The sequence below is a fragment of the Hyla sarda genome, chromosome 1 (genome assembly GCF_029499605.1).
Source record: "Hyla sarda isolate aHylSar1 chromosome 1, aHylSar1.hap1, whole genome shotgun sequence".
Classification (NCBI taxonomy): domain Eukaryota; kingdom Metazoa; phylum Chordata; class Amphibia; order Anura; family Hylidae; genus Hyla; species Hyla sarda.
The window spans coordinates 556,799,425-556,823,050 of NC_079189.1; the positions used below are offsets into that span (position 1 = coordinate 556,799,425).

A 23,626-nucleotide genomic window follows, 5' to 3' on the forward strand; every position below is an offset into this window, starting at 1 on the left:
TCCACAGATTTTAGCCCATGATCGACTTAACATCCTGAGATGACAAGGCGTTCTTCTCAAAATATCCACTTTGTATTACAGTTAAGAATATAGAAAATAAGTTTTACTTAATTTTTACACTATTGTTTTTTTTTTTTTACTGGTGCTGTCACAATGGTATAGAGTAAAACTGTTCTGACATTACTTGTGGACTCAATAGAAGTAGTGGCACTTTCTTTTTTGCTCTATGATATAATATATTTGTAGTTGGCACCAGACCATACAGAGAGTTTAAAAATGTTCCTATAGAAGATTGTGTCTTTCTGTAATGTCTCTTTATGCTTCAAGGAATATATTAAACTTGATTGACAAGTTTTTGGTTTTCATTGGAACCTATTTACCAACATAAATATATGCAAATATACGCTTCATAATTAAGCTAATTGGAATTAACATCATGTTAATTTATGGTAATAAGACTTGAATACAGGCGTATACTTATTTCAAATTGATCCATGCTGTGGGAAGCTACAATTCAGGTGTTAGCAATTGAAAAGTTATGCAAAGTTGTAATTATCTTGTCTGGCACATAGCTTTATAAAATGACTACAGTATCTATAGCAGTGATGCCCAACTGGCAGCCCAAGGACTACATGAGAAGTGCTGCCTCCAGCAATGCAAAGTCGGATAGAGAGCAAGGATTAAACAGGAACATTGGGGTGGCAATGTGACCGCTTCCCTGGTCTTTCTCTTCTGCCAGATAGGCTGCCTCTGGCATAGTAGAAGGGTGTTACTAAGAGCAGTTGGTTGGAAATGGTTTGCGCCAATCGTGGCACACATGTACAGAGGGTTGTTTTCCTATATCTGACACTTATGAGGGCACACTGACTTGTGGCTGTCACTGTTGTAGGGAAACTGTTATGAAGGAGTTCTGGTGGCTCTTGTTGGACTCCACCAGGTCTGGGACACAACACATATAGAGCTTGTTTAATTCCCTTTGTCTGGCGTAAATGGCAAAATTCACAATGTTTACGTGTAAAAACCCACCCTGTGCTAAAATTTTGCAACTTTTTGACACTTTGCTCCGTTCTTGCCAAATGGATTGAGTGGCGTCTTGGACATGCCATTTTTTTACAATTTACGACTGCAAAGAAGAGTAAATTGTAACTAAAATCGATGCCAGTTTCGGGCAGCCTTAGCTGCTCAGGGCTCTGGCTGACGTGTCAGAAACAGGTCTTGTTAAATGCCCCCCCATGTGTTCATGCATAGCCGCTGTTTTGACTGAACTTGAGATGCAGTCATCATATTGAATTAAGATACATTTGTTCCTCAGATAATGTGGTCAGCTGACCTATCGATATGCCCACCCTTACCTTTTCACAAAGGTTATTAGGTCTTCCAATTTCTTACAATATAAATTCAATACGTTATTATGACATGATAGTTATTCAGGGATGGAAAACAGCAAATTTCTTTCAAAAAAACAGCACCACACCTGCCCTAAGGTTGTGCGTGATATTAAAGCTAGGTTCCATTCACTTCAATGGAACTGAGCTGCAATACCACAGACAACCTGAGGACAGGGGTGGTGCATTTTTTAAAGAAATGATGTCTATTTTTTAGATCCTGGATAACCCCTTTAACAGGATGCAATTTACATTCCAAACATTGGCTGACCACATATAGACATACATATGATAAACAAATCCTGAGTATTGGGAAATCCCATGTTGACATGACTTGGTGACTCTCGGTTATAGTGGTTGGCAAGCTCAGAACCAGGAGTGAAAAACAACGACAGTCTAAACAATCTTCAAAACTGGTAACAGTACATTATAAGATGGGTAACATTGTGGAGCACATAAGTGATGTGTGCCTTCTCCCTAACTGCTATTTTTTGTTGATTTCCTATTAAAAAAAAATCTAATGCTTTGCCAAATTGTGATTTCTGTGCAAACTGTATATTTAACATTGTTTTATCTTATGTGAATATGTTCAGTGCAGTTAAATAACTTGGCGCTGGGGAATTCCAGCCTTATGCACCATTCTGCTCTTATAAGATAGCAGGGGTTAAAGGGGTATTCCAGAAAAATTTTTTTATTTTTTTTAAATTTTAACTGGCTTCAGAAAGTTAAACAGATTTGTAAATTACTTCTATTAAAAAATCTTAATCCTTCCAAGAGTTGTTCTTTTCTGTCTGGCAATAGTGCTCTCTGCTGATATCTCTGCTTGTCTCGGGAGCTGCACAGAGTAGAAGAGGTTTGCTATGGACAGGTCCCGAGACAGGTGTCATCAGAGAGCATTTAGACAGAAAAGAACAACTCAACTTCAGCAGCTCATAAGTACTGAAAGGATTAAGATTTTTTAATGGAAGTAATTTACAAATCTGGTTAATTTTCTGGAGCCAGTTGATATGTAAAAAATTTTTTTTCCCGGATAACCCCTTTAACCTCAGTAGCATGGTAGGATGAAGTTGTTCAATGCACGTCTGATCATGTGACCATCAAAAGACAAATACAGGCATATACTTACTACCCCATACTCTCATAAAACAGGCAGGGTTCCCAGTCCTGTTTTGGTTAACACAGTGGCAGTAGACTTAGTTTAGATTGTCTGATTAGGAAGTCAAGTGTAACTGTGAGTAGCTGTCAAAACAAGAGCCTATGCCAGTATAGTGAGAGTCCTGGTCAAAAGGGGTCACAAGGGTCCAAAGCCTGAATGTACATTGAGAGCCTCTGGAAGAACTGTGTTAGAATACAGAGACTATGGGTGGAATTTACTAAGAGTGGAATTTTATACGCTGCTCTTATGTTACATTCCGGCCGTGTCCACTGCACTGAATTTAATGAGAGGTGTCTGCCTATTACCGTAATTAATCCAGCGAATATGCAGCTGTCCATGCAGCAGCCTTAGAGAGCTACACCAGATTCGAGTTGGCAAAGATTTTAACTATAATTTATGCCTGTTTGCAATGAGTTATTTTAAAGGGTACCTCTCATCAAATAAACTTTTGATATATTTTAGATTAATGAATGGTGAATAACTTTCCAATAGCATGTTAATGAAAAATATGCTTCTTTCTATTGTATTTTTCCCGATCTGTCCTGTCGGAAAGCATTTCTGACTCATGCTGGAGTCCTAAACACTCAGAGCTGCCAGCCTGCTTTGTTCACAGCCAGACAGGCTGTGAACAAAGCAGGCTGGCAGCTCTGAGTGTTCTCCTTTGTGAACAAAGCAGACTGGCAGCTGGTAGTGTTTAGGACTCCAGCATGAGTCTGAAATGCTTGCTGCCAGGACTGGTAGGGAGACCCCTAGTGGCCATTTCTTCAAAGTGGAAAATTAAATTGAAAGAAGCATATTTTTTAATAACATGCAATTGTAAAGTTATTCTGCATATATTAATCTATAATATATCAAAAGTTTTTTTGATGAGAGGTACCCTTTAAGAAATTTGGTGAATGCAGGGTCCACACCAACCTTGTGCAAAGCTGCACCCCCTTTCCACCGACTTGGCGAGCATGGCGTAGAGTGACAAAATGTGCTCCTTTTTCTGCTCTGTGCCAGGTGCAATCCTTGACAAATTTTCCCCTTTCCATTGGCTGTGAACTAAGGTCTCGTTCACATTATCGTTCACATTAAGGGAGCTCCGTTGGCTAGTCTGTCAGAACGGCTTGAGAGAAAAAATATTGCAAGTCCTATTTTTTTCTCCACTCAACTCCGTTAAAATACTAGATCCTCAATGGACGCTATTCAAGTCTATATAATCCGTCAGGACCCCGTGGGGTCAGTTGTGCTCCGACCCATTTTGGGTCTGTTCGGCGTAAAAAAAAAAAAGCCGACCTGACCCAGAACGGGGTGGAGCACAATGGCAGTGTGCACTTAGCCTAAGTAGTAGACTGGTGGTTAATAAATATTTACCGTTTGAGAAAGATTTAGAAGAAAAAGACACAGTATAGCAATATAACGATCTTCTATAAGTAGGTAATGTTTTGCCAAATAGTGATTCCTGTGCAAACTGCATATTTAACATTTCTTTTATGTCATGAGAATTGGCTGTGTTTTCTGTGGAGTTAAAGGGGTACTCCGGTGGAAAACATTTTTTTTTTTTTTTTTAAATCAACTGGTGCCAGAAAGTAAAACAGGTTTGTAAATGACTTCTGTTAAAAGATCTTAACCCTTCCAGTACTTTTTAGCAGCTGTATACTACAGAGGAAATTCTTTTCTTTTTTAATTTCTTTTTTTGTCTTGTCCACAGTGCTCTTTGCTGACACCTGATGCCTGTATCAGAAACTGTCCAGAGCAGGAGAAAATCCCCATTGCAAACCTATACTGATCTGGACAGTTCCTGACACGGACAGAGGTGTCAGCAGAGAGCACTGTGGACAACACAAAAAAGAACATCAAAAAGAAAATTTCCTCTGTAGCAAACAGCTGCTAAAAAGTACTGTAAGGGGTAACATTTTTTTAAAGGAAATCTGTCATCAGAATCACCTGCACTAAACCTGTTACACAGGCTTGTAGTGCGGGTGATCCTGATTTAAATGCTCCTTACCTGGTTAAAAATGGTTCAGCGGTTCTTCAGATATCTTTATTTTTAGTTTTCTGTTATTCCCTGGCTTGGGACTCAGTGGGAGGTGTTATCATCTCGGACTCGGCCACACATCATTCTAGCTGGGCGGAGCTGCCGCCCGGCTCATGAATATTCATGAACTTATCCTCCTGGTCTAATTCTTCTTTCTCGGTCTGTTTGTGAATAAATACACCCTCTGTTCCTCCCACCGCCGGCTTTTCACTTATGCAGCCCGTCTTCTTACTTGTATAGGGCCGCAGCTTGAGTGAAGCCGGGGGGAGGACGCCGTTTCCGGGTGTACGAAACGCGGCGCATGCGCGGCCCTCCACACCAGACCGAGAAAGAAGAATTAGACAAGGAGGATAAGTTCATGAATATTCATGAGCCGGGCGGCAGCTCCGCCCAGCTAGAATGATGTGTGGCCGAGTCCGAGATGATAACACCTCCCACTGAGTCCCAAGCCAGGGAATAACAGAAAACTAAAAATATAGATATCTTAAGAAGCGCTGAACCATTTTTAACCAGGTAAGAAGCGTTTTAATCAGGATCACCCGCACTACAAGCCCGTGTAACAGGTTTAGTGCGGGTGATTCTGATGACAGATTTCCTTTAAATAGAAGTCATTTACAAGTCTGTTTAACTTTCTGGCACCAGTTGATTAAAAAAAAAAAAAAAAAAAATGTTTCCACCAAAGTACCCCTTTAAGTAACTTGGTGCTGGGGAATTCCAGCCTCATGTGCCATGCTGCTGTTATAAGGTAGCAGGGGTTATCCTGGAAAGCCTGGTAGGATGGAAAGTTGGTGTATGCTGAGGCATGCCCCCCTTTATGAAATAATACATCGCCTTTACACCAACTTGCGAGCATGGTGTAGTGCGACAAAAATGTGCTCCTTTTTTTTATTTATTTTTATTCTCCCCTTTATATTTACTGTGAATTAAGTATAGCGATAAAACAGTATATATCTATAAGCACATTTAAAGGGGTACTCCACTGGGAATCATTTGTTTTAAAACCAACTGGTGGCAGAAAGTTAAACAGATTTGTAAAAAAAAAAATCTTATCAGCTGCTGTATGATCCACAGGAAGTGCTTTTCTTTTTGAATTTCCTTTCTGTCTGACCACAGTGCTCTCTGCTGACACCTCTGTCCATTTTAGCAGAGAGCACTGTGGTCAGACAGAAAGGAAATTCAAAAAGAAAATCATTTCCTCTGTAGTATGCAGCAGCCAATAAGTACTGGACGGATTAAGATTTTTAAATAGAAGTCATTTACAAATCTGTTTAACTTTCTGGCACCAGTTGATTTAGAAGAAAATATTCTCCAGTTATTATTCTGTCAAGTGTTTTAGGTCTTTACCCATTATACCTATTGTTAATCGAGCCAGCAAAAAAAAAAAAAAAGATCTATCTTTAGTTTTACAGACAGTGGAGGAATGTTATTCCCCTTTAGCTAAACACAATTGATGTGGAAGCACGAGTAGATACATGGAAGAGTTAGGGAAACTATCTAATCATCTTCACTCAGTGTGATCCGCAACATTAGACAGGGTCTCCCAGGCATTGCTTGTCAGTGCAGGTGGAACACTGTACATACATTAGACATGCATGAAGAGGTCTGCACGAGAGTTTTTACTGTACGCCTGAGCGCATTTACTTTATTTTGTTTTTATTTTATGCATTTGAGTGTATTCATTGTAAATCTTTAAGTACTTTTTTAAAATGTTTCTTTCTTTTTTTGGTTTCCAGAATGATTCCTGGGGAAAACAGTATTCGTATGCACTCTTCAAAGCCATGAGCCATATGCTGTGCATTGGTTACGGAGCTAGGGCTCCTGTTAGCATGTCCGACCTATGGATAACTATGCTGAGTATGATTGTTGGTGCCACGTGCTACGCCATGTTTGTTGGCCACGCTACAGCCTTAATCCAGTCCTTAGACTCTTCACGTCGGCAATATCAAGAAAAGGTAATTTTTTTTTTGTCAATTAACTATGAACCAATGGTAATTTATAATGATTATATATAGCGCAGCGTGATACATAGCAACATCCTGTCATGGACTATAACAAATGTACTGTTTAAAGGGGTACTCCGCCCCTAGACATTCTATCCCGTCACGTCACGACTCCGCCCCATGTGACGTCACACCCCGCCCCTTCAATACAAGTCTATGGGAGGGGGTGTGACAGCTGTCACGCCCCCTCCCATAGACTTGCATTGAGGGGGCGGGGTGTGACATCACACAGGGGCGGAGTCGTGACGTCACGATCTTCAGCCCCCATGGATGGGATGAAACTAGCCTGAGGGCCTCCAGCGCTCCCGGAAGCCGTTACAGGTGGGTGCAGCATGGTAGATTGCGGGGGTCCCCAGCGGCGGGACCCCCGCGATCAGACATCTTATCCCCTATCCTTTGGATAGGGGATAAGATGTCTAGGGGCAGAGTACCCCCTTAAGTGAAGTGAAAATTCTTTTTACACAGGCCCCACCTTCCGAGATGAGCTGAGTCTTGAGAGTGACAGTCCGCTCCACCAATCACCGGCCATACTGGTGTCTTACCTTAGCCGGCGATTAGCGGAGCTGGAGGTCACTCCCGAGACCAGTTTGTCTCTGAAGGTGGGGCCAGAGTGCTACAAGGTAACAGACAGGCCCTGTTCTGTAGACAGAGGGGGGGTCCCTTTGGTTAGACCGCCGCTATCAGACACTTAAAATTGATACGTTTTACATAACCAGAGTACCCCTTTAATGCAATTGTGATATGAAATTGGGAAAATATCCTCAAAAACAAGAGTGAAAACACTAAATGGGAGACTTCTAAAAATATCTAAATTCTCACTGTGAAAAGTACATACCATATATGAATAAAAGAGGCAGGAACAAGAGAAAACCAATGTGGATGAACAAAAATGTACAGGGGCAATAAATGACAAAAAAGCATTTAAGCTAAAACAGGAAGGTAGTGAAGGAGCACTAAAAAGCTATCGGGGGGAAAAAAATAAAAAAATCAGATAAAAGCAGCAAAAGTGGAGACAGAAAGATTAATTGGCAAAAAGAGTAAAGCTAACCCTAACATGTTCTTTAACCATATAAATAGTAAAAAGGTTAACAATGAAAGGTATATCCACACAGAGGCATATAAAAAGAATGAAGCACTCACCTTGTCCTTGCTGTGCAAGTAGAGTTCTTCTTTATTGCATTACAGCTTACAAACACATGCGGGAAAGCGGACGGAAACAGAGGGGTGGGGGAGTGGGTTGGGCAGCCCACCGCACTCCCCCACCCCTCTGTTTCCATCCGCTCTCCCGCATATGTTTGTACGCTGTAATGCAATAAAGAAGAATGCTACTGGCACAGCAAGGACAAGGTGAGTGCTTCATTCTTTTCATATGCCTCTGTGTGGATATACCTTTGATCTTCTCATGTGAGCACCAGAAAGGTCTGTCGGCTGGAGGAGCTTAGCAGCTATGGAGTTAGTGGCATAGTGGTACCAGGGTTCATCTGTTGTGTATCAGTATTAAAAATGTAAATGTTGGCACTTTTATTTTATTTTTTTATTTCATCTTTTATAAACAATCATACAAAGGAACATACAACAAGTCCTTAAATAAATTCCCCTTCCCACTGTAACACCGGGGGGGGGGGGGGGGCATGGGGTGGCGTCGGCGTCGTTCCAGCAGCCAGACACCCCCCCCCCCCCCCCCCGTAATCAGACATGTTATCCCCTACTCTTTGGATAGGGGAAAAAAATGTCTAGGCGCGGAGTACCTGTTTAACAGTAAATTTACCTGTAGTGACTAGTATCAGGCAGCTGCTGCCAGGGCAAATATAATCATGGGATGCTGCAAAGATGGATGCCTATGAAAAGGAAATAATTCTGCCACTGTACAAATCACTTTCAGACCACACATAGAATACTGTGCACAGTACTGGGCACCAGTGTACAAGAAAGATATAGTGGAGTTAGAGAGGGTTCAAAGACAGGGAACTAGAGTAATATGGGGAATGGGAGGACTACAGTACCCAGAAAGATGATCAGAATTAGAGTTATTCAGTTTAGAAAAACAGAAGGCTTAGGGGAGACCTAATAACTATGTTCATCAGGGAGCAGTACAAATATCTCTCCCATGATCTCTTTATACCCAGGACTGTATCTATAACAAGGGGGCATCTTCTGAGTCTAGATTAAAAAAGATTTCTACACCAGCACAGACAGGGGTTCTTTACTGTAAGAGCAGTGAGACTGTGTAACTCTCTGCCAGAGAAAGTGGTCATGGCTCAAAAAGGGCCTTGACGCATTTCTGGAGAGTAATAGTATTACAGGTTTTGGATAATAGATTTATGTGAACAGAACATTGATCCAGGGATTGATTCTGTCATATTTGTGGTCAGGAATAATTGTTCCCCCTTGTATGGGGCAATTGGCATCAGTCTCAAAAGTTTTTTTTTTTTTTTTTTACCTTCTACCTTCTGGATCGACACAGTAGGGACACAATAGGGATATAGGTTGAACTTGATGGACTTTTTTCAACATTTTGAACGATACTATGTAATTATGTAAATGTGTACTTACCTTCCCTGATTCCCCACCTCTGCTACTGATCTTATCATGCCCCATCCTGCTGCTCAGAACTTACTGGTCACTGGCTGAGGCAGGGCACCACTTCAGCCAGTGATTGGCTAAGCAGATAATTCCTTGTTTTAAGGCTGACCCCAGCAGAATCAGCCATCTTCAGAATGACGACAAGGGAGAGGAAAAGCTGAGTACACATTTCCTAAATATAGTACATTAAGATTAATAAACAGTTATTTTATAGGAGTTATCCAGAGATTAAAAAACAAAACAAAAACATTCCAAAAAAGCACCATACGTGTAAAAGACAGGCTATGAGCAGCTTTCTTTGAATGAAGCTGCTCTTTCTGCATCTCTCCCAGCAGGAAGTCTCAGCACTATTACAAGCATTGTCTGATGCCTACTAAGATCAATGGGCTGTCTGTGTAATCGACAGGTAAACTGGGTCTATTAGAGCATGAAAAACATTTTACTTGCTTGGAACGGTATTTGCTCAAAATACCCTAATAAGGTATCTGAAAGGTTTTTTTTTAGGCTCTTCTTTCATGATATATATATATATATATATATATATATATATATATATATATATATATATATATATATCCACACAGACCTATTTTCTCTTGGATGTTACGGCCGTATATGGATTTGAATTGGCAACACTTGAGAATTGCTCTGAAGGTCACGTTGGGTATTTTCCTGAACCTTGAAAGAAATAATTTTGTTACACATTTTTAGCTGTGTACAAGGAATATATTGGATAGAATGCAGTAAAAATCAATAGAGTTGAATTGGTAAATAAATAGAGAAGATTGAACATTCTGTGGTTTGTACTTGAAACAAATGACATTGATAAATGAAAATTACTCTCCTTGTTTCTGTTCTGACTTCCTTAGACTTCTGTAAAGAGGGAAAAAAAAGCTCCACTCCATGTCCTTGGGCTGCCGCACATATGCTGCCAGAGTACTTTGTTAGACTGTCACTTTAATTGGGTTATCGAGAGTTAATGATGACAATATTTAAACCATTGATTTATCACTTTATGTTTAAGTACTGTGTTTGTTTCCTGGTCCCAGAGCAGCTGATAGCATCCGAACTCTCTGGAGAAGTGTATTACCTTCAAGATGTTTTTGCTTTCATATCAAACTAACATAGATATGGGATAGAGATAGACTGGGAAAGATACGTTGTCATCAACTTCTCTCAAGTCTAGTTGTTTGCTACCAGAGAAAAGCAAAACATACCTTTCGGGTGACAGTGTCATATTTTGCCTCCCAGGGTCAGGAAAATTCTTTGCCGACCCAACAAGGACAGTCAGATTAGTTCTGTGGAACAAATTAACTCCATGTGTCCCTTTTTATTTAGAGTCATTATTATTAGTCATTGTTTATTAATTCTATTACTTATTGTCATGGAGTATTCACAGCTTAACTACTCTTACTCTAAAGAATCCTTCACAATGAAAATACATTTTCAGTGTTCTCTTATACCAACACTTTTCTTCTTTCCTTTCCAAATCGACATAATTATCCCTGCCTAAACTGGTGTTAAAGAGAACTCACCAGTCAAATGGGGATATTATTTCTAAGGAGGGAAGAAGATGAACATTGATGCGACTTGACTGAAGGATTGGATGCAAGGATAGAATTCAGTCCTGATCTATCTTTCCCATCCAGACAAAGTCAGGTTATCCCCATAAACATAGACAAAAATTTATAGGACAGTTTAAAGGCTCTCACATATGGCAAAGCCATAAAAGCCTCAATATAATATGGTGTTTTACGTTTTTTTTCCTGTTCTCTCTAAGAAAAGATCTTGGCCTATGTCATGTGTCGTGTGTACCCCAAAATTTATCAGAGGTGCACGTTCTTCATAAATAGAAAGGTAGCCTAAATGTAGACAAGTTTTTAAGTGTGGTGTCAGATGATGCACAAATGATGCAACAATTTAAAAACGTCTAAGTTGATAAATCTATGACCACTGCAAACAGCTATCATGCCACACTACAGTCTATTTTTTTAAGAGTCTAAATGATCTGCACAAAAAAATTGTGACATTTTAACACCAAAATAAAAGGGTAAAACCAATCATAAGCAATGAATCCAGTGCTCAATGCACCCAACCCATTCTCATCCAAACCCATCATTCCCTCCAAAACGGATCAGAGACTTAAATGGTTACCGTCATTTTAACTTTCTTTTTAGTTTTTAACACAGTTTCCTGCTTCATTTTTTATTGTGGCAATTTTTCTTAACTCTAGATTGTTCTGAAAAGTGATCAGATGAATATCTATAAATTTCAACCTCAGTCCTTGCCATATAAATGAACCTTAGGTGGGAAAAAAAAATCTAATGAATTTCAGGTCTGCCACAAAATGACCCGCTAACTCAATTACAAGTTGCTATCACATAATTGTGGTGTTCATTGGTCTTATTCTTGCAGTTCGCAATATAACGACTACTTAAAGGGAACCTGTCACCAGGTTTTACCTTATTGGACCGCTCACACTGTACTATTCCTATCATGGCCATGGTTTAGCGGGCTGTTGGTGTAATCCACAGAAAAAGTGTTGTGCACCGTATTCTAATTACTACTATGTAGTCATCGGAGTGGATTCATGGCCAAAACTAGTTAGTGCTGGTTGCATGTGGTCACTCCTCAACAGGTAAAGAGCTTCCTATGTCAAAGTGTTGGCTTCAGGACATCCCTGCACCTGCATGTAATAGCCTTGAGGAGGCACAGGACACCTTCCAGAACCCAGGAATCACCCTGGCATGGCAGTGTTTTACCCTTTTAGCCGGAATGGGTATCATGTAAGCCTAGACAGCAGCATAAAAGTCCTGAAATGTGTCCAGTGATGATCCCCTGGCCTCCTTTGGAGGTGACCCTTTGCGATCCTGTGGCCTCCTTTCAATCACATGCAGGTGCAGTGATGCCCGGAAGCTGAGTGGCCGCAGATAGTGATGTAAACAGGCTGAGGTGTCATCATAGGCAAATGAAGGTGACTAGTTTCAGCCATAAATAGGCTCCAATGACTACTTTGTAGTAATTGGCACACGAAGCCTGACTGGGGATTGCACCAACAGCCTGCTATACCATAGACATAGTAGGAATGATTATTTAAAGATCCCATAGTACAGTGTGAGCTATTTTATAGGGTAAAACCCTTGTGAGAGGGTCACAGGGGACCAACGGTTAGCTACACCACTTTGCCATGGGACATCAATACCATCTGCTTCCCTATCGGACTACTACTTCCAGCTAGCCTGCACTATCACACCCATCTTATCCTTTTGGTACCGCACAATTTTACCACTAGCCCTACCCTTCACACCCAGTCATGTGTGTTTTCCTCCATATATTTCTATATATACCTTCATATGAAATCAGAGGTATGCATGGTATGGGTTGACATGTTATGGTACTAAACAACATGGATCTATATAATTCATGGATCCCAAGACAAAGCTTTTCTCAGCTGAACAATACATTAGACACAAATGGGTTAAGTGATGGAGCACTGTAGTATATGAATGTACAGTAGATACTTCCATTTCTGTACTGACATTACGCACAGCCTGTCATACCCAGCTTCACTGACTGGTGGTTTCCCACATTATGAACATCACATTTTCCTTTATTTTCACTCATGCAAAGTAAAGGAATATCTAACAGTAACCGAGTATCTGTCAGTCTTTGAAGATGAAAGTCTGATTTTTCTATGAGACGCTTTAGGTTTCTCGTGTCCTCATTCTGACATTCTTGTTATATTGTGTCACAATTGTCTGTTGTTTCCTGCAAGCGAAATCCGAATACAGAGCAAATGCAAAGCTATCGGGAATGGCATAAATGTAGCGATTTATACCGTACGTTACCGTGTTTATTTCTCTTTACTGACGGCTTATAGAATCCCAATGACCCTGGAAACCTCAAATGGGAATGAGTAGACTCCTGCCCACCATGGCGTGTTCTTCCCTGACAAGTTGATTGGTAGCTGGAGGCACCGCCTGGTCGGGGAGGACTGGTATGAATATTGCCACAGTGGGTTTGTGTAATGAAGTGAAAAATGGCAAGAAAATGTTTACTCTGACCCCAAATAAACCACTTTGTATCTCTGTCAAATTATCTGTAACCACTGAAGGCTACAGTACGATAACAAGACAATTGTATGTTCTGTGAGCGTACAGTCTCATTACTTGGAAGAAAGAACGTGCTATAAGTCAAAACCTTTTTTATATATTTATCTCATTTATCATTTTTATATGCTTTATGTTCAGTATTAGATTTTTTTCTTTTTATGAATCTAATTAAAAATGTTATACTTTATTTAAGAAACTCTGCGCTACTTATTGAGCTGGGCCACCTGGATACCATAGGATTCTCTATTGAGCTTAGACAAAATAATGAGCCGTGAAAGTCAAACAGAACACAAACCCATTTGGAGGTGACTTTGGAGCCAGTTACTTTTCGCTAGGGTCTGTATCTTATGGGATAGTTCACAAATGACCTATTAGATCTTATTGATGTTATGACCTACAATGTCAAAGTGAAGTTTGTGATGCAATAAAAAGTGCATGTGTACATGGAGGGTCTGACGGGCCCACATAATCATTTCCTCTTGTGGGCTCAAGATATCGGAGTCTTACATTATTAACCCATCTGTTAGGTCTGTTAAAGGGGTACTCCACTGGAAAACATTTTCTTTTAAATCAACTGGTGCCAGAAAGTTAAACAGAATTGTAAATTACTTCTATTAACCCCTTAAGGACCAAGCCCATTTTCACCTTAAGGACCAGGCCAATTTTATTTTTGCGTTTTCGTTTTTTCCTCCTCGCCTTCTAAAATGCATAACTCTTTTATATTTCCATCTACAGACCCATATAAGGGTTGTTTTTTTGCGTGACCAATTGTACTTTGTAATGAAACCTCTCATTTTACCATAAAATGTACGGCGAACCCAAAAAAGTAGGGAGGAAATTTAAATGAAAAACTCAATTGTGCACATTTTGGAGGGGTTCGTTTTCACACTGTACACTGGTAAAATGACGTGTTCTTTATTCTGTGGATCAATACAATTAAAACGATACCCATGGCTAGATACTTTTATATTTTTGTACCGCTTAAAAAAAATCAAAAACATTTTGTACAAAATCAGTAATCTAAAATCGCCCTTTTTTGACCACCTATAACTTTTTAATTTTTCTGTATATAGGGCAGTATGATGGCTCATTTTTTTCGTCATTAACTGTAGTTTTTATTGCTACCACATGTGCAAATATAAAACCTTTAGATAATTTTTTATAAATTTCTTTTGGAATAAAATGTGACAAAAAAGCTGCATTTTTGGACTTTTCTTTTGGCGATATCAAATATGTTTATAAAAAAAATTACGCTTTTTGGGGGTAAAATGGGAAAAACTGACAATTTTTATTGGGTAGGGGATTTTTCCCTTTTTTTTTAATTTTTATTTTTTTTTACATTTTTCACCTTTTTTTTTTTTACACTATTTATGTCCCCATAGGGAACTATCTATAGCAATTATTTGATTGCTAATACTGTGTATAGAGCATAGCACTGATCAGTATTATCGGCTATTTTCTGCTCTAGTCTCTTAGATCTCAGACCAGAGCAGGATACGCCGGGAGACGAACGGAGGCAGGTGAGGGGACCTCCGTCTGCCATTACAGATGATCGGATTTCTGCGGCAGCGCTGCGACCGATCCGATCATTTATTTTAATATGCGCATTGCCGCAGATGCCATGATCTCTACTGATCACGGCATCTGAGGGGTTAATGGCGGATATCCGCGCAATCGCGGATGTCGGCCATTACCAGCTGGTCCCCAGCTGCTGCTAGCAGCCGGAAACTGACGTGTACGACACGAGCACCGCTCCAATGCTCGCGGTCATACACAGGATGTCAATGTATGTCCTGGTGCGTGAAATACCGCCAAACCAGGAGGTACTTATCAGCTGCTATATACTACAGAGGAAGTTCTTTTCTTTTTGAATTTCCTTTCTGTCTGACGACAGTGCTCTCTGCTGACACCTCTGTCCATTTTAGGAATTGTCCAGGGTAGGAGCAAACCCCCATAGCAGACCTCTCATGCTCTGGACAGTTCCTGACACGGACAGAGGTGTCAGCAGAGGGCATGTTGTCAGACAGAAAGGAAATTCAAAAAGAAAAGAACTTTCTATGTAGTAAACATCATCTAAAAAGTACTGGAAGGATTAAGATTTCTTAATAGAAGTAATTTACAAATCTGTGGATTTAAAAGAAAATGTTTTACAGGGGAGTACTCCTTTAAGTTGTAATACATGTCCAGCAAGTGTACACTGGAGATATAGGGAGTAGCCTTAGGAGCTGGCTGTTAACTAAAACTGACACCCCCCATCAGCAACCAAGATAAGAGATAATTCTGACCCTGGCCATGTAACCTGCAATGAATATCAACCTCAGTATCTAGGTGGCTAGATGCCACCTCCATGACTCAATAGTAAAGTGTAATTTCATTGTCATGGCAGCCAGGGTCCTGGTAAGGCTTCTAGGCCTGCCATGATTGCGCTACTATTACAGCCTGCAAAGTAACATATAGAAGTGATAAAGTAATTGCATATTCAAAAACTATAATTAACCACACAGAGGAAGTTAACATAATATTACAGAGGGATCTGGTAAAGCTCGAGGCTTGAGCATAGACATGGCAAACAAAGTTTAATGTGGATAAATGTCATGTTATGCAGTAAAAACACTAGACTAGAAAAAAAGACAATAGGTAAAACTTCTACCAAAAAGCACTTGGGGGTATTGGTGGACAGTAAACTCGACTTTAGTGATCAGTGCCAGGCAGCGGCGGCCAAGGCTAACAAAGTCATTGGATGTATAAAGAGAGGCATAGAGGCTGGTGACAAGGACATAGTACCTCTGTATAAATCATTAGTCAGACCACATATGGAGTGTTGTGTGCAGTTTTGGGCACCTGTATATAAGTAGGACATGGCTGAAGGGGAGAGGGTGCAGAGGAGGGCGACAGAGGTAATTAATGGTATGGGAGAATTACAGGACCAAGACAGGTTATCAAGCTTGTTTTTTTTTAGTTTGGAGAAAAGACATCTTAGGGGTGATCTGATTACAATGTACATATGTACAAATATATACAATATATACAAATATATATGGTTACCGGCCTATTGCTAGTCCGGTAACCATGACAAGGGGACATCCTCTACATCTAGAGGAAAGAAGGCTTCACCATCAATACAGACAGAGATTCTTTACTGTAATACTTTAAACAGTATAGTAAAAAAAGAGTGTTATTAAAGGACACAACTAGTCCCACAAAAATATAATCCTTATATGGCTTTGTTGATAGGAAGTTAGTGTCCTCCAAGTACTAAAACAGCAACTGACTAAATAAGTGCAGTAAGAAATGAAGTCCCCATTCACATCATGATCCCTGCATGTCACAAGTAAGTCAGCAACCCGTCAAAACAATTTGCCAACATATACTGCAATGTATTTCTGGTGGGTCCTATTGACTTGATGGATTGAACATAGTTTAAGAGTATGTTCACATTTCATAATGTCCGCACAGAAAATTACCATACCAACATTCTGTAGACTGCGGGTGGTGGGATGACATGCTGGCACTTGGACCGCAAGGGAATCCGCCATCTCATAGACAGCAATGCATTCTGTGCGGAGTCCCCACAAAGAATGGACATGTCCATTCTTCCTGCAGACACTGGAATCAAAAGTTCTGTGCCAAAATTTTGCTATGTGCATAGAGCAGCAGAATCCCATTGAAATCAATTGGATTCTTCTACCGCAGAATCTCTGTGTGGAATTCCAATGTGGAATTCCACACAGAAGTTCTGATGTGTTAAGATAGCCAAAGGCTATGTTTTTACTGTGTATTTTAAGGGGGCAAAGTTAATTTAAGGGGCACATGCATTTTTTAAAGCAAAAAAAGCCTGACATTTTCAAGTGCTTTTTGGACTGCTTTTTAGGTGTGTACAGGTGAGTTAGGTAAATAAGTTATTTTCTTGCAATTTCCAAGTCTTTTGAAGTGTTTATGCAAATATAAAAAAGTGCACAAAAAAACTTAAGTAAAAATCCCCAAAACAAGAACTATGCACTTGTGTTTATAGCAGGTATAATTGTGGCTGTAAAATTAAACTACATGTGAAATGTCAAAGATTTTCCAACTGAATTTAATGCAATTTCATGGGAAAAACAGACGAAAAATTTTCAATTTTTAAGGTGCAGAACAGATGAGTTATTCCTCAAAATAATGCATGTTAAGGGTGCATGCACACCACATTTTTGTTATACAGTTCCTGTATACGGTTTCAAGTTAAAACCGTATGGAACTGTATAGAAAACCGTATGCATTGACTTAACATTGTAAACCATATGTCAAACGCATCATCCGGTTTAGTCCGTTTTGCATCTTATACGGTTTTGTCAATTTTTTTTACCCCGTACCCATAACCGTAGTCTACCACGTTTTTTGGTCCGGGTAAAAAACTGTATTAAACTGTATACGTTTTTTTAATAACATGGGAGTCAATGTGAACCGTACAGAACTGTATGTGCGTACAGTTCCATACGGTTTTCACCATACGGTTTTTCACTTTGCAAAGTTTTTTTTCTTGCAATTTCAATCAAACAAGTGAAACTTTATTCAAAATGAAGTGAAAAGTTAAAAACGTTTACTTAAAAAACGGATGCAACCGGACTTCATTTTTCAAACCGTATACAGTTTTCAACCGTACATGGGTTAGAATTTGTACACACGTTTTGATACAGTTTAGTCAGGTTTTGAGGAATCCGTTTTTCATCCAAAAACCTGATACAGGAACTGTATTGCAAAAACGTGGTGTGCATGCACCCTAACCCTGTCTAAGGGTATGTTCACACTACGGAGTTTCCAACCAATTTTGGTGCAGCAGCCTTCCGTTGTTTTCAATGGGATTATGCAGAATTTTTGTCGGAATCTGCTCGGACATGCATTGATGTCAATGGTGATGTCACATGTCCGAACGGTCCTTTAACTGACTTAATTAGTTGGTGCCTACTGTGCGGAATGTGTGCCGGAATTTCTCTAGGAGAACATTCCATTGTGTGAACATAGCCTTATAGTGACTGTGGTCCATTTCCTAAATTGCTTCTGTGCATAGTCTTTTTGCACTTTTGTGTCACATGCAGAAACAGTATACATTTGGATATTAAACCAAAAATAGTCATTCTAACACTAAGTTCAGGCTACTAACATCAGTGAGGCTGCGGAAACGCCTCACGGTATACGTCGGCAAACCTTCTTGACAAGTTGGCATCATGTACAGGAATCATGGTGTGAATGGGGTCTAATCCATGTAAGAAACTGTATATATTAACAACAACTGATAAATAAAAAAATAGACAAACCATGTGAAGAGGAGAAAGTGTAACCAGCAACTTCAGACATGCTGAATTACAGCACGTAGGCCATAAATCCTGCCGGTAGTAGAAAAATGTTTGGTTTTCAGTATAAACCCTCACAGTCAGCAAGTTATTACTGAAGGTGTACGCACTGAAAATAGCATCTGGAATTTGTACCTCTCCTTCCAAAAAGGTACGTGATCTGTAGGAATTCTACACACTGCAGTAATTACATTTAGGTCAGTATGTTCTGTTTCTCTGCGGCAGATGCCGGGGGACATATACACTGTGTATGTGTGGATACTGTCATATGGGAAAGGTCACAGGGAAGAACAGAATAATAAATGGGTATTGTGCCCGCACAGGGATAGATCCTCAGTCTTGGCCATACACAAACATCACAATAGCAAAACAGTAAAGTTAGAAACCATGGAGATTTGCTAGTTCCTTTAACATGGTTTTGATCTTTGTTTATAAACAATGGGACAGATTTACTATTGCAAATATGCCAGAATTCTGACGCAATTTACACAAACAAAAATGGCTTACGGGAATTGAGCTACGTTTATTTTCTTTTCTTTCCTTGACCCATTGGTTAATTCCTACTCTTTAATTTGCTGACAATGCAGTTCCCTGGAAGAAGGGTCCTGTACATTTTCTTACCAATAGAAAAATGTATAGGGCCAATCAGGAAAAGGCCCCTCTTTTTTCCCAGGGCCCCATAGCAGTCAGAGGTCTGCCCCTATCCTATGTACACTAGAGATGAGCGAACTTACAGTAAATTTGATTCATCACAAACTTCTCGGCTCGGCAGTTGATGACTTTTCCTGCATAAATTAGTTCAGCTTTCCGGTGCTCCGGTGGGCTGGAAAAGGTGGATACAGTCCTAGGAGACTCTTTCCTAGGAATGTATCCACCTTTTCCAGCCCACCGGAGCACCTGAAGACTGAACTCATTTACGCAGGATAAGTCATCAACTGCCGAGCCAAGAAGTTCGTGACGAATCAAATTTACTGTAAGTTCGCTCATCTCTAATGTACACTCTTGTATTTTAGAATTTATAGATACTTTTGCACCTTTCACAAGTCATGGCTTAGTGTAAAATGGATGTGGCTTTGTAGGAAAAGGGACATGGTTTGTGTGCAACAAAATATTTTGGAATAATTAATAATTGGCCTGAGCCTGGTGGTCCTCCCAGGTGTCTAGCGGCCCCATTGCCCCCCCCCCCCCAGGATGTAATTGCAGAGTGTTGATGGGTTACTGGTAAAGCTAGAGGCCTTACCTGTGTCTTGCTTGTGTCTTCCATGGCTTGGCTTTTGTTAAAGCCTGTCTTTGGCAATCAATAACAAAAGTCAAGCCATGGAACACACCAAGGTACAGGCACACCAATTATGCCATTGCCTGATTTCTTAAAATAGACCCCTAGGGGGCATTAATACATTTGTTTTTTTTTTAAATCCACCCCAAATAAATATTCAAATCACCCTCTTTTCCTATTTTGCAAATAAAACACTCTAAAATAAAATAATAGCATAAACATATTTGTTATCACCGTTGTCCAAACTACTGATCCGGCATGCCAGAAAAATGTAATAAAAAGTGATCAAAAAACAACACAAGTGGTACTGTTAAAATCTATTGCTCATTAATAAAGTTAGCATGTAATTTTTTGGCTTCATAATACATTATATGTGCCATTGAAAAGTCCAACTTGTCCCACAAAAAATATGCTCTAATACAGCTATATCAGTGGATATATGGGGAAAACAAAACATATGTAATGTTCGTTTATTTGTTTTTGTATTTTTCTGTTTAGGTGTGTATTCACACACTAGTTTGTTCAGAGCAGTTTGCTATTTTACCTGGACAAGGAGTACTTAATTCTTTGAACAAATGAGAAACTCGGGTGTATCTTTTAAAGGGGTACTCCAGTGGAAACCTTTTTTTTTTTTTTTAAATCAACTGGTTCCAGAAAGTTAAACTTATTTATAACTTCTATATTTATAAATAACTTCTATTAAAAAATCTTAATTATTCCAGTACTTTTTAGGGGCTGTATACTAAAGAGAAATCCAAAAAAGAAATGTATTTCCTCTGATGTCATGACCACAGTTCTCTCTCCTGACCTCTGCTGTCCATTTTAGGAACTGCCCAGAGCTGGAGAAAATCCCCATAGCAAACATATGCTGCACTGGACAGTTCCTAAAATGGACAGCAGAGGTCAGCAGAGAGCACTGTGGTATTGACATCAGAGGAAATGCATTTCTTTTTTGGATTTCTCTTTAGTATACAGCCACTAAAAAGTACTGGAAGGATTAAGATTTTTTTTTTTAATAGAAGTAATTTACAAATCTGTTTAACTTTCTGGCACCAGCTGATTTAAAAAAAAAAAAAAAAAGGTTTCCATGGGAGTACCCCTTTAACCAGAGTTCTCCTGCATTCTGGTGCTGGTTATTGAGTGCAATACTACTATGTCTGTTTGTGCAATATTCTGACTACGACTGCTTGACCATTTACCTTATATTTATCTTGTCTTTTTATCTGGGTTTTTAGCCATGGTTATATAGTATGCTAATTGTATTTTAGTCTGTGTTACATTAGTCAGTTTTAGGATTTGCATATCTTTTCTGCAATGTGTCTGTTCACACTGTGTTTTCTCTCGTATCTGTTTATATGAAGTTCTGTGCTTTATATTTCTGTTTTCCTACTGGGCCAGCATCCTGTCCACACTGGTGAGTGTGCCGCTGGCCATAAAATTTGGATTTATTATTAATGGCTACTCCTATAGCGGAGTGGGGTGTCCAGTAGTACGTTCCGTGTCCCAGTGTGAACAGTGTCCTATATTTATATCCTTTTTGGTTGATCTGATCTTTGTTCTTTGTACTTGTACCTGCTTGTGATAGTTCTTAGTAACTTACCTGTTCAGTTTAGTGTTTTGGCTTCTGTTTATCCCCTTCATCTCCTGGATTCTGCTGTATACTCACATGACGCCTAGTCTTGTTCATTTTATCATGTCTGACATTTATCTGATATCCGGTTTATGAACTGTTTGTTAATTCACTATATTCTGCCCTGTTTGTATTCTATCTGGTATATCTGGTTGTCTGGTAGTTTTCCTTTTCTGGCCTGTGACCGACTATGTATATTATGTGTTTTTACGCCACTCCACTTTAGCGCAGGAAGGGACCGGCTCCCAGTTGTTAATCCATCGTTAAGGATGGATGGGCAAGTAGGCAGGGAGAGATGTTTTAGGGTCAGTTTAGGACTTACTCTCCCCCCCCTGATCGGTCATGATACATAAGCCACAAATCAAATTTTTGGGGTTTGTGAACGGGTTTAACTCCTTGGCAACGAAGGGCGTATGCATACGCCCTCACATCCCATCACTTAAGGACGGAGGACGTATCCATACGCCCTCGGCATTTCTGATCACTGCCGCTCGCCGGGCGGTGATCGGACCGGGATGCCTGCTGATATCTATCAGCAGGCATCCTGTGGCAATGCCCAGGGGGGTCCTGAGGAACCCCCCCCCATGTCAGCGATCACAGCAAATCGTTGGTCAATTCAGACCAGCAATTTGCCGCGAGCCTGGCAAATCGGGTCACTGGTGACCCGATCGCCCGGAAAATAAGACTGATCGGAGCTGTCAGAGCCAGCTCCGGCCAGCCTAAAGCATAGGAGCGAGGTGGCAGTCTTTCCACCCCCTCCTGTCCCCTACCATTGGTCGGTCAGGCTGACCACCAATGGCAGGAGGGGGGCGGGGGGGGGGGGGGTTAGAGTTCATTTCCCCCGCTCTGGCCACCGATCGGAAGTCGGTACAGAGCAGGGGAACAAGGGCGGAGAGGGGGGAGAATGGCCCGGCAAAACTAACCAAAGGCTGTCTGGGCATGCTGGGAGTTGTAGTTTTGCAACATCTGAAGTGGCACCGTTTGGAGACCACTATATGGTGGTCTCCAAACTGTAGCCCTCCAGATGTTGCAAAACTACAATTCCCAGCATGCCCAGACAGTCAGGGATGCTGGGCGTGTAGTTCTGCAATATCTGGCCCTTCAGATGTTGCAGAACTACAACTCCCAGCATGCCTGGACAGTCTGGGCATGATTGGAGTTGTAGTTTTGCTACATTTGGAGGGCTACAGTTTGGAGGCCACTAATTAGCGGTCTCCAAACTGTTCTTCCCCAGTTGTTGCATAACTACAACTCCTAGCATACCCAGACTGTCCAGGCATGCTGGGAGTTGAAGTTCTGCAACATCTGAAGGGCCAGATATTGCAGAACTACACGCCCAGCATCCCTGACTGTCTGGCCACGCTGGGAATTGTAGTTTTGCAACAGCTGTAGACACACTGGTTGGGAAACACTGAGCTAGAGTCCGTTTCCGAACTCAGTGATTCCAACCCGTGTGCCTCCAGCTGTTGCAAAACTACAACTCCCAGAGTGCAATGACAGACCGTACATGCTGGGAGTTGTAGTTTTGCAGCAGCTGGATGCACATGGGTTGGAAACACTGAGCTAGAGTCTGTTTTCTAACTCAGTGGTTCCCCACCAGTGTGCCTACAGCTGTTGTAAAACTACAACTCCCAGCATGTACAGTCTGTCAGTGCATTCTGGGAGTTGTCATTTTGCCACAGCTGAAGGTTCGGGACCCCCCCCCCATGTGAATGTACATTCACACGGGCGGGTTTACAGTGGGTTTCTTTCAAGGAAACTTACTGTGAACCCCTGCCTGTGTGAATGTACCCTAAAAACACTACACTAATAAATAATAAATAGTAATACACTACACATACACCCCCTTACACGTCGCCCCCCACCCCCCCACCCCCCCAATAAAAAGGAAAAACGTCTCATACGGCAGTGTTTCCTAAACGGCGCCTCCAGCTGTTGCAAAACCACAACTCCCAGTGTTGTCGGACAGCCATAGACTGTCCTGAGAGGCTGGGAGTCTTACAACAGCTGGAGGCACCCTGTTTGGGAAACACTGCTGTAGGGTTTTGGTGGAGACAAGCCCCATCCTTGTAACCGGGTCCACCCCTATTGCAAATTCCTTATTCAGGCCTCAAATGCGCATGGAGCTCTCTCACTT

The 23,626-nt window shown here is 40.7% G+C and overlaps 1 protein-coding gene across 2 annotated transcripts in view; it reads left to right on the plus strand.

The window, feature by feature from the left end:
* The window catches only part of HCN1 (hyperpolarization activated cyclic nucleotide gated potassium channel 1), a 437,731-nt gene that overhangs the window by 329,391 nt on the left and 84,714 nt on the right, over window positions 1-23,626 (plus strand). For both annotated transcript variants that reach the window (XM_056542019.1, XM_056542027.1), the window contains exon 4: window positions 6,295-6,513. In XM_056542019.1, the coding sequence (XP_056397994.1) occupies window positions 6,295-6,513 (219 nt within the window). The remainder of the gene's footprint in view (window positions 1-6,294; window positions 6,514-23,626) is intronic.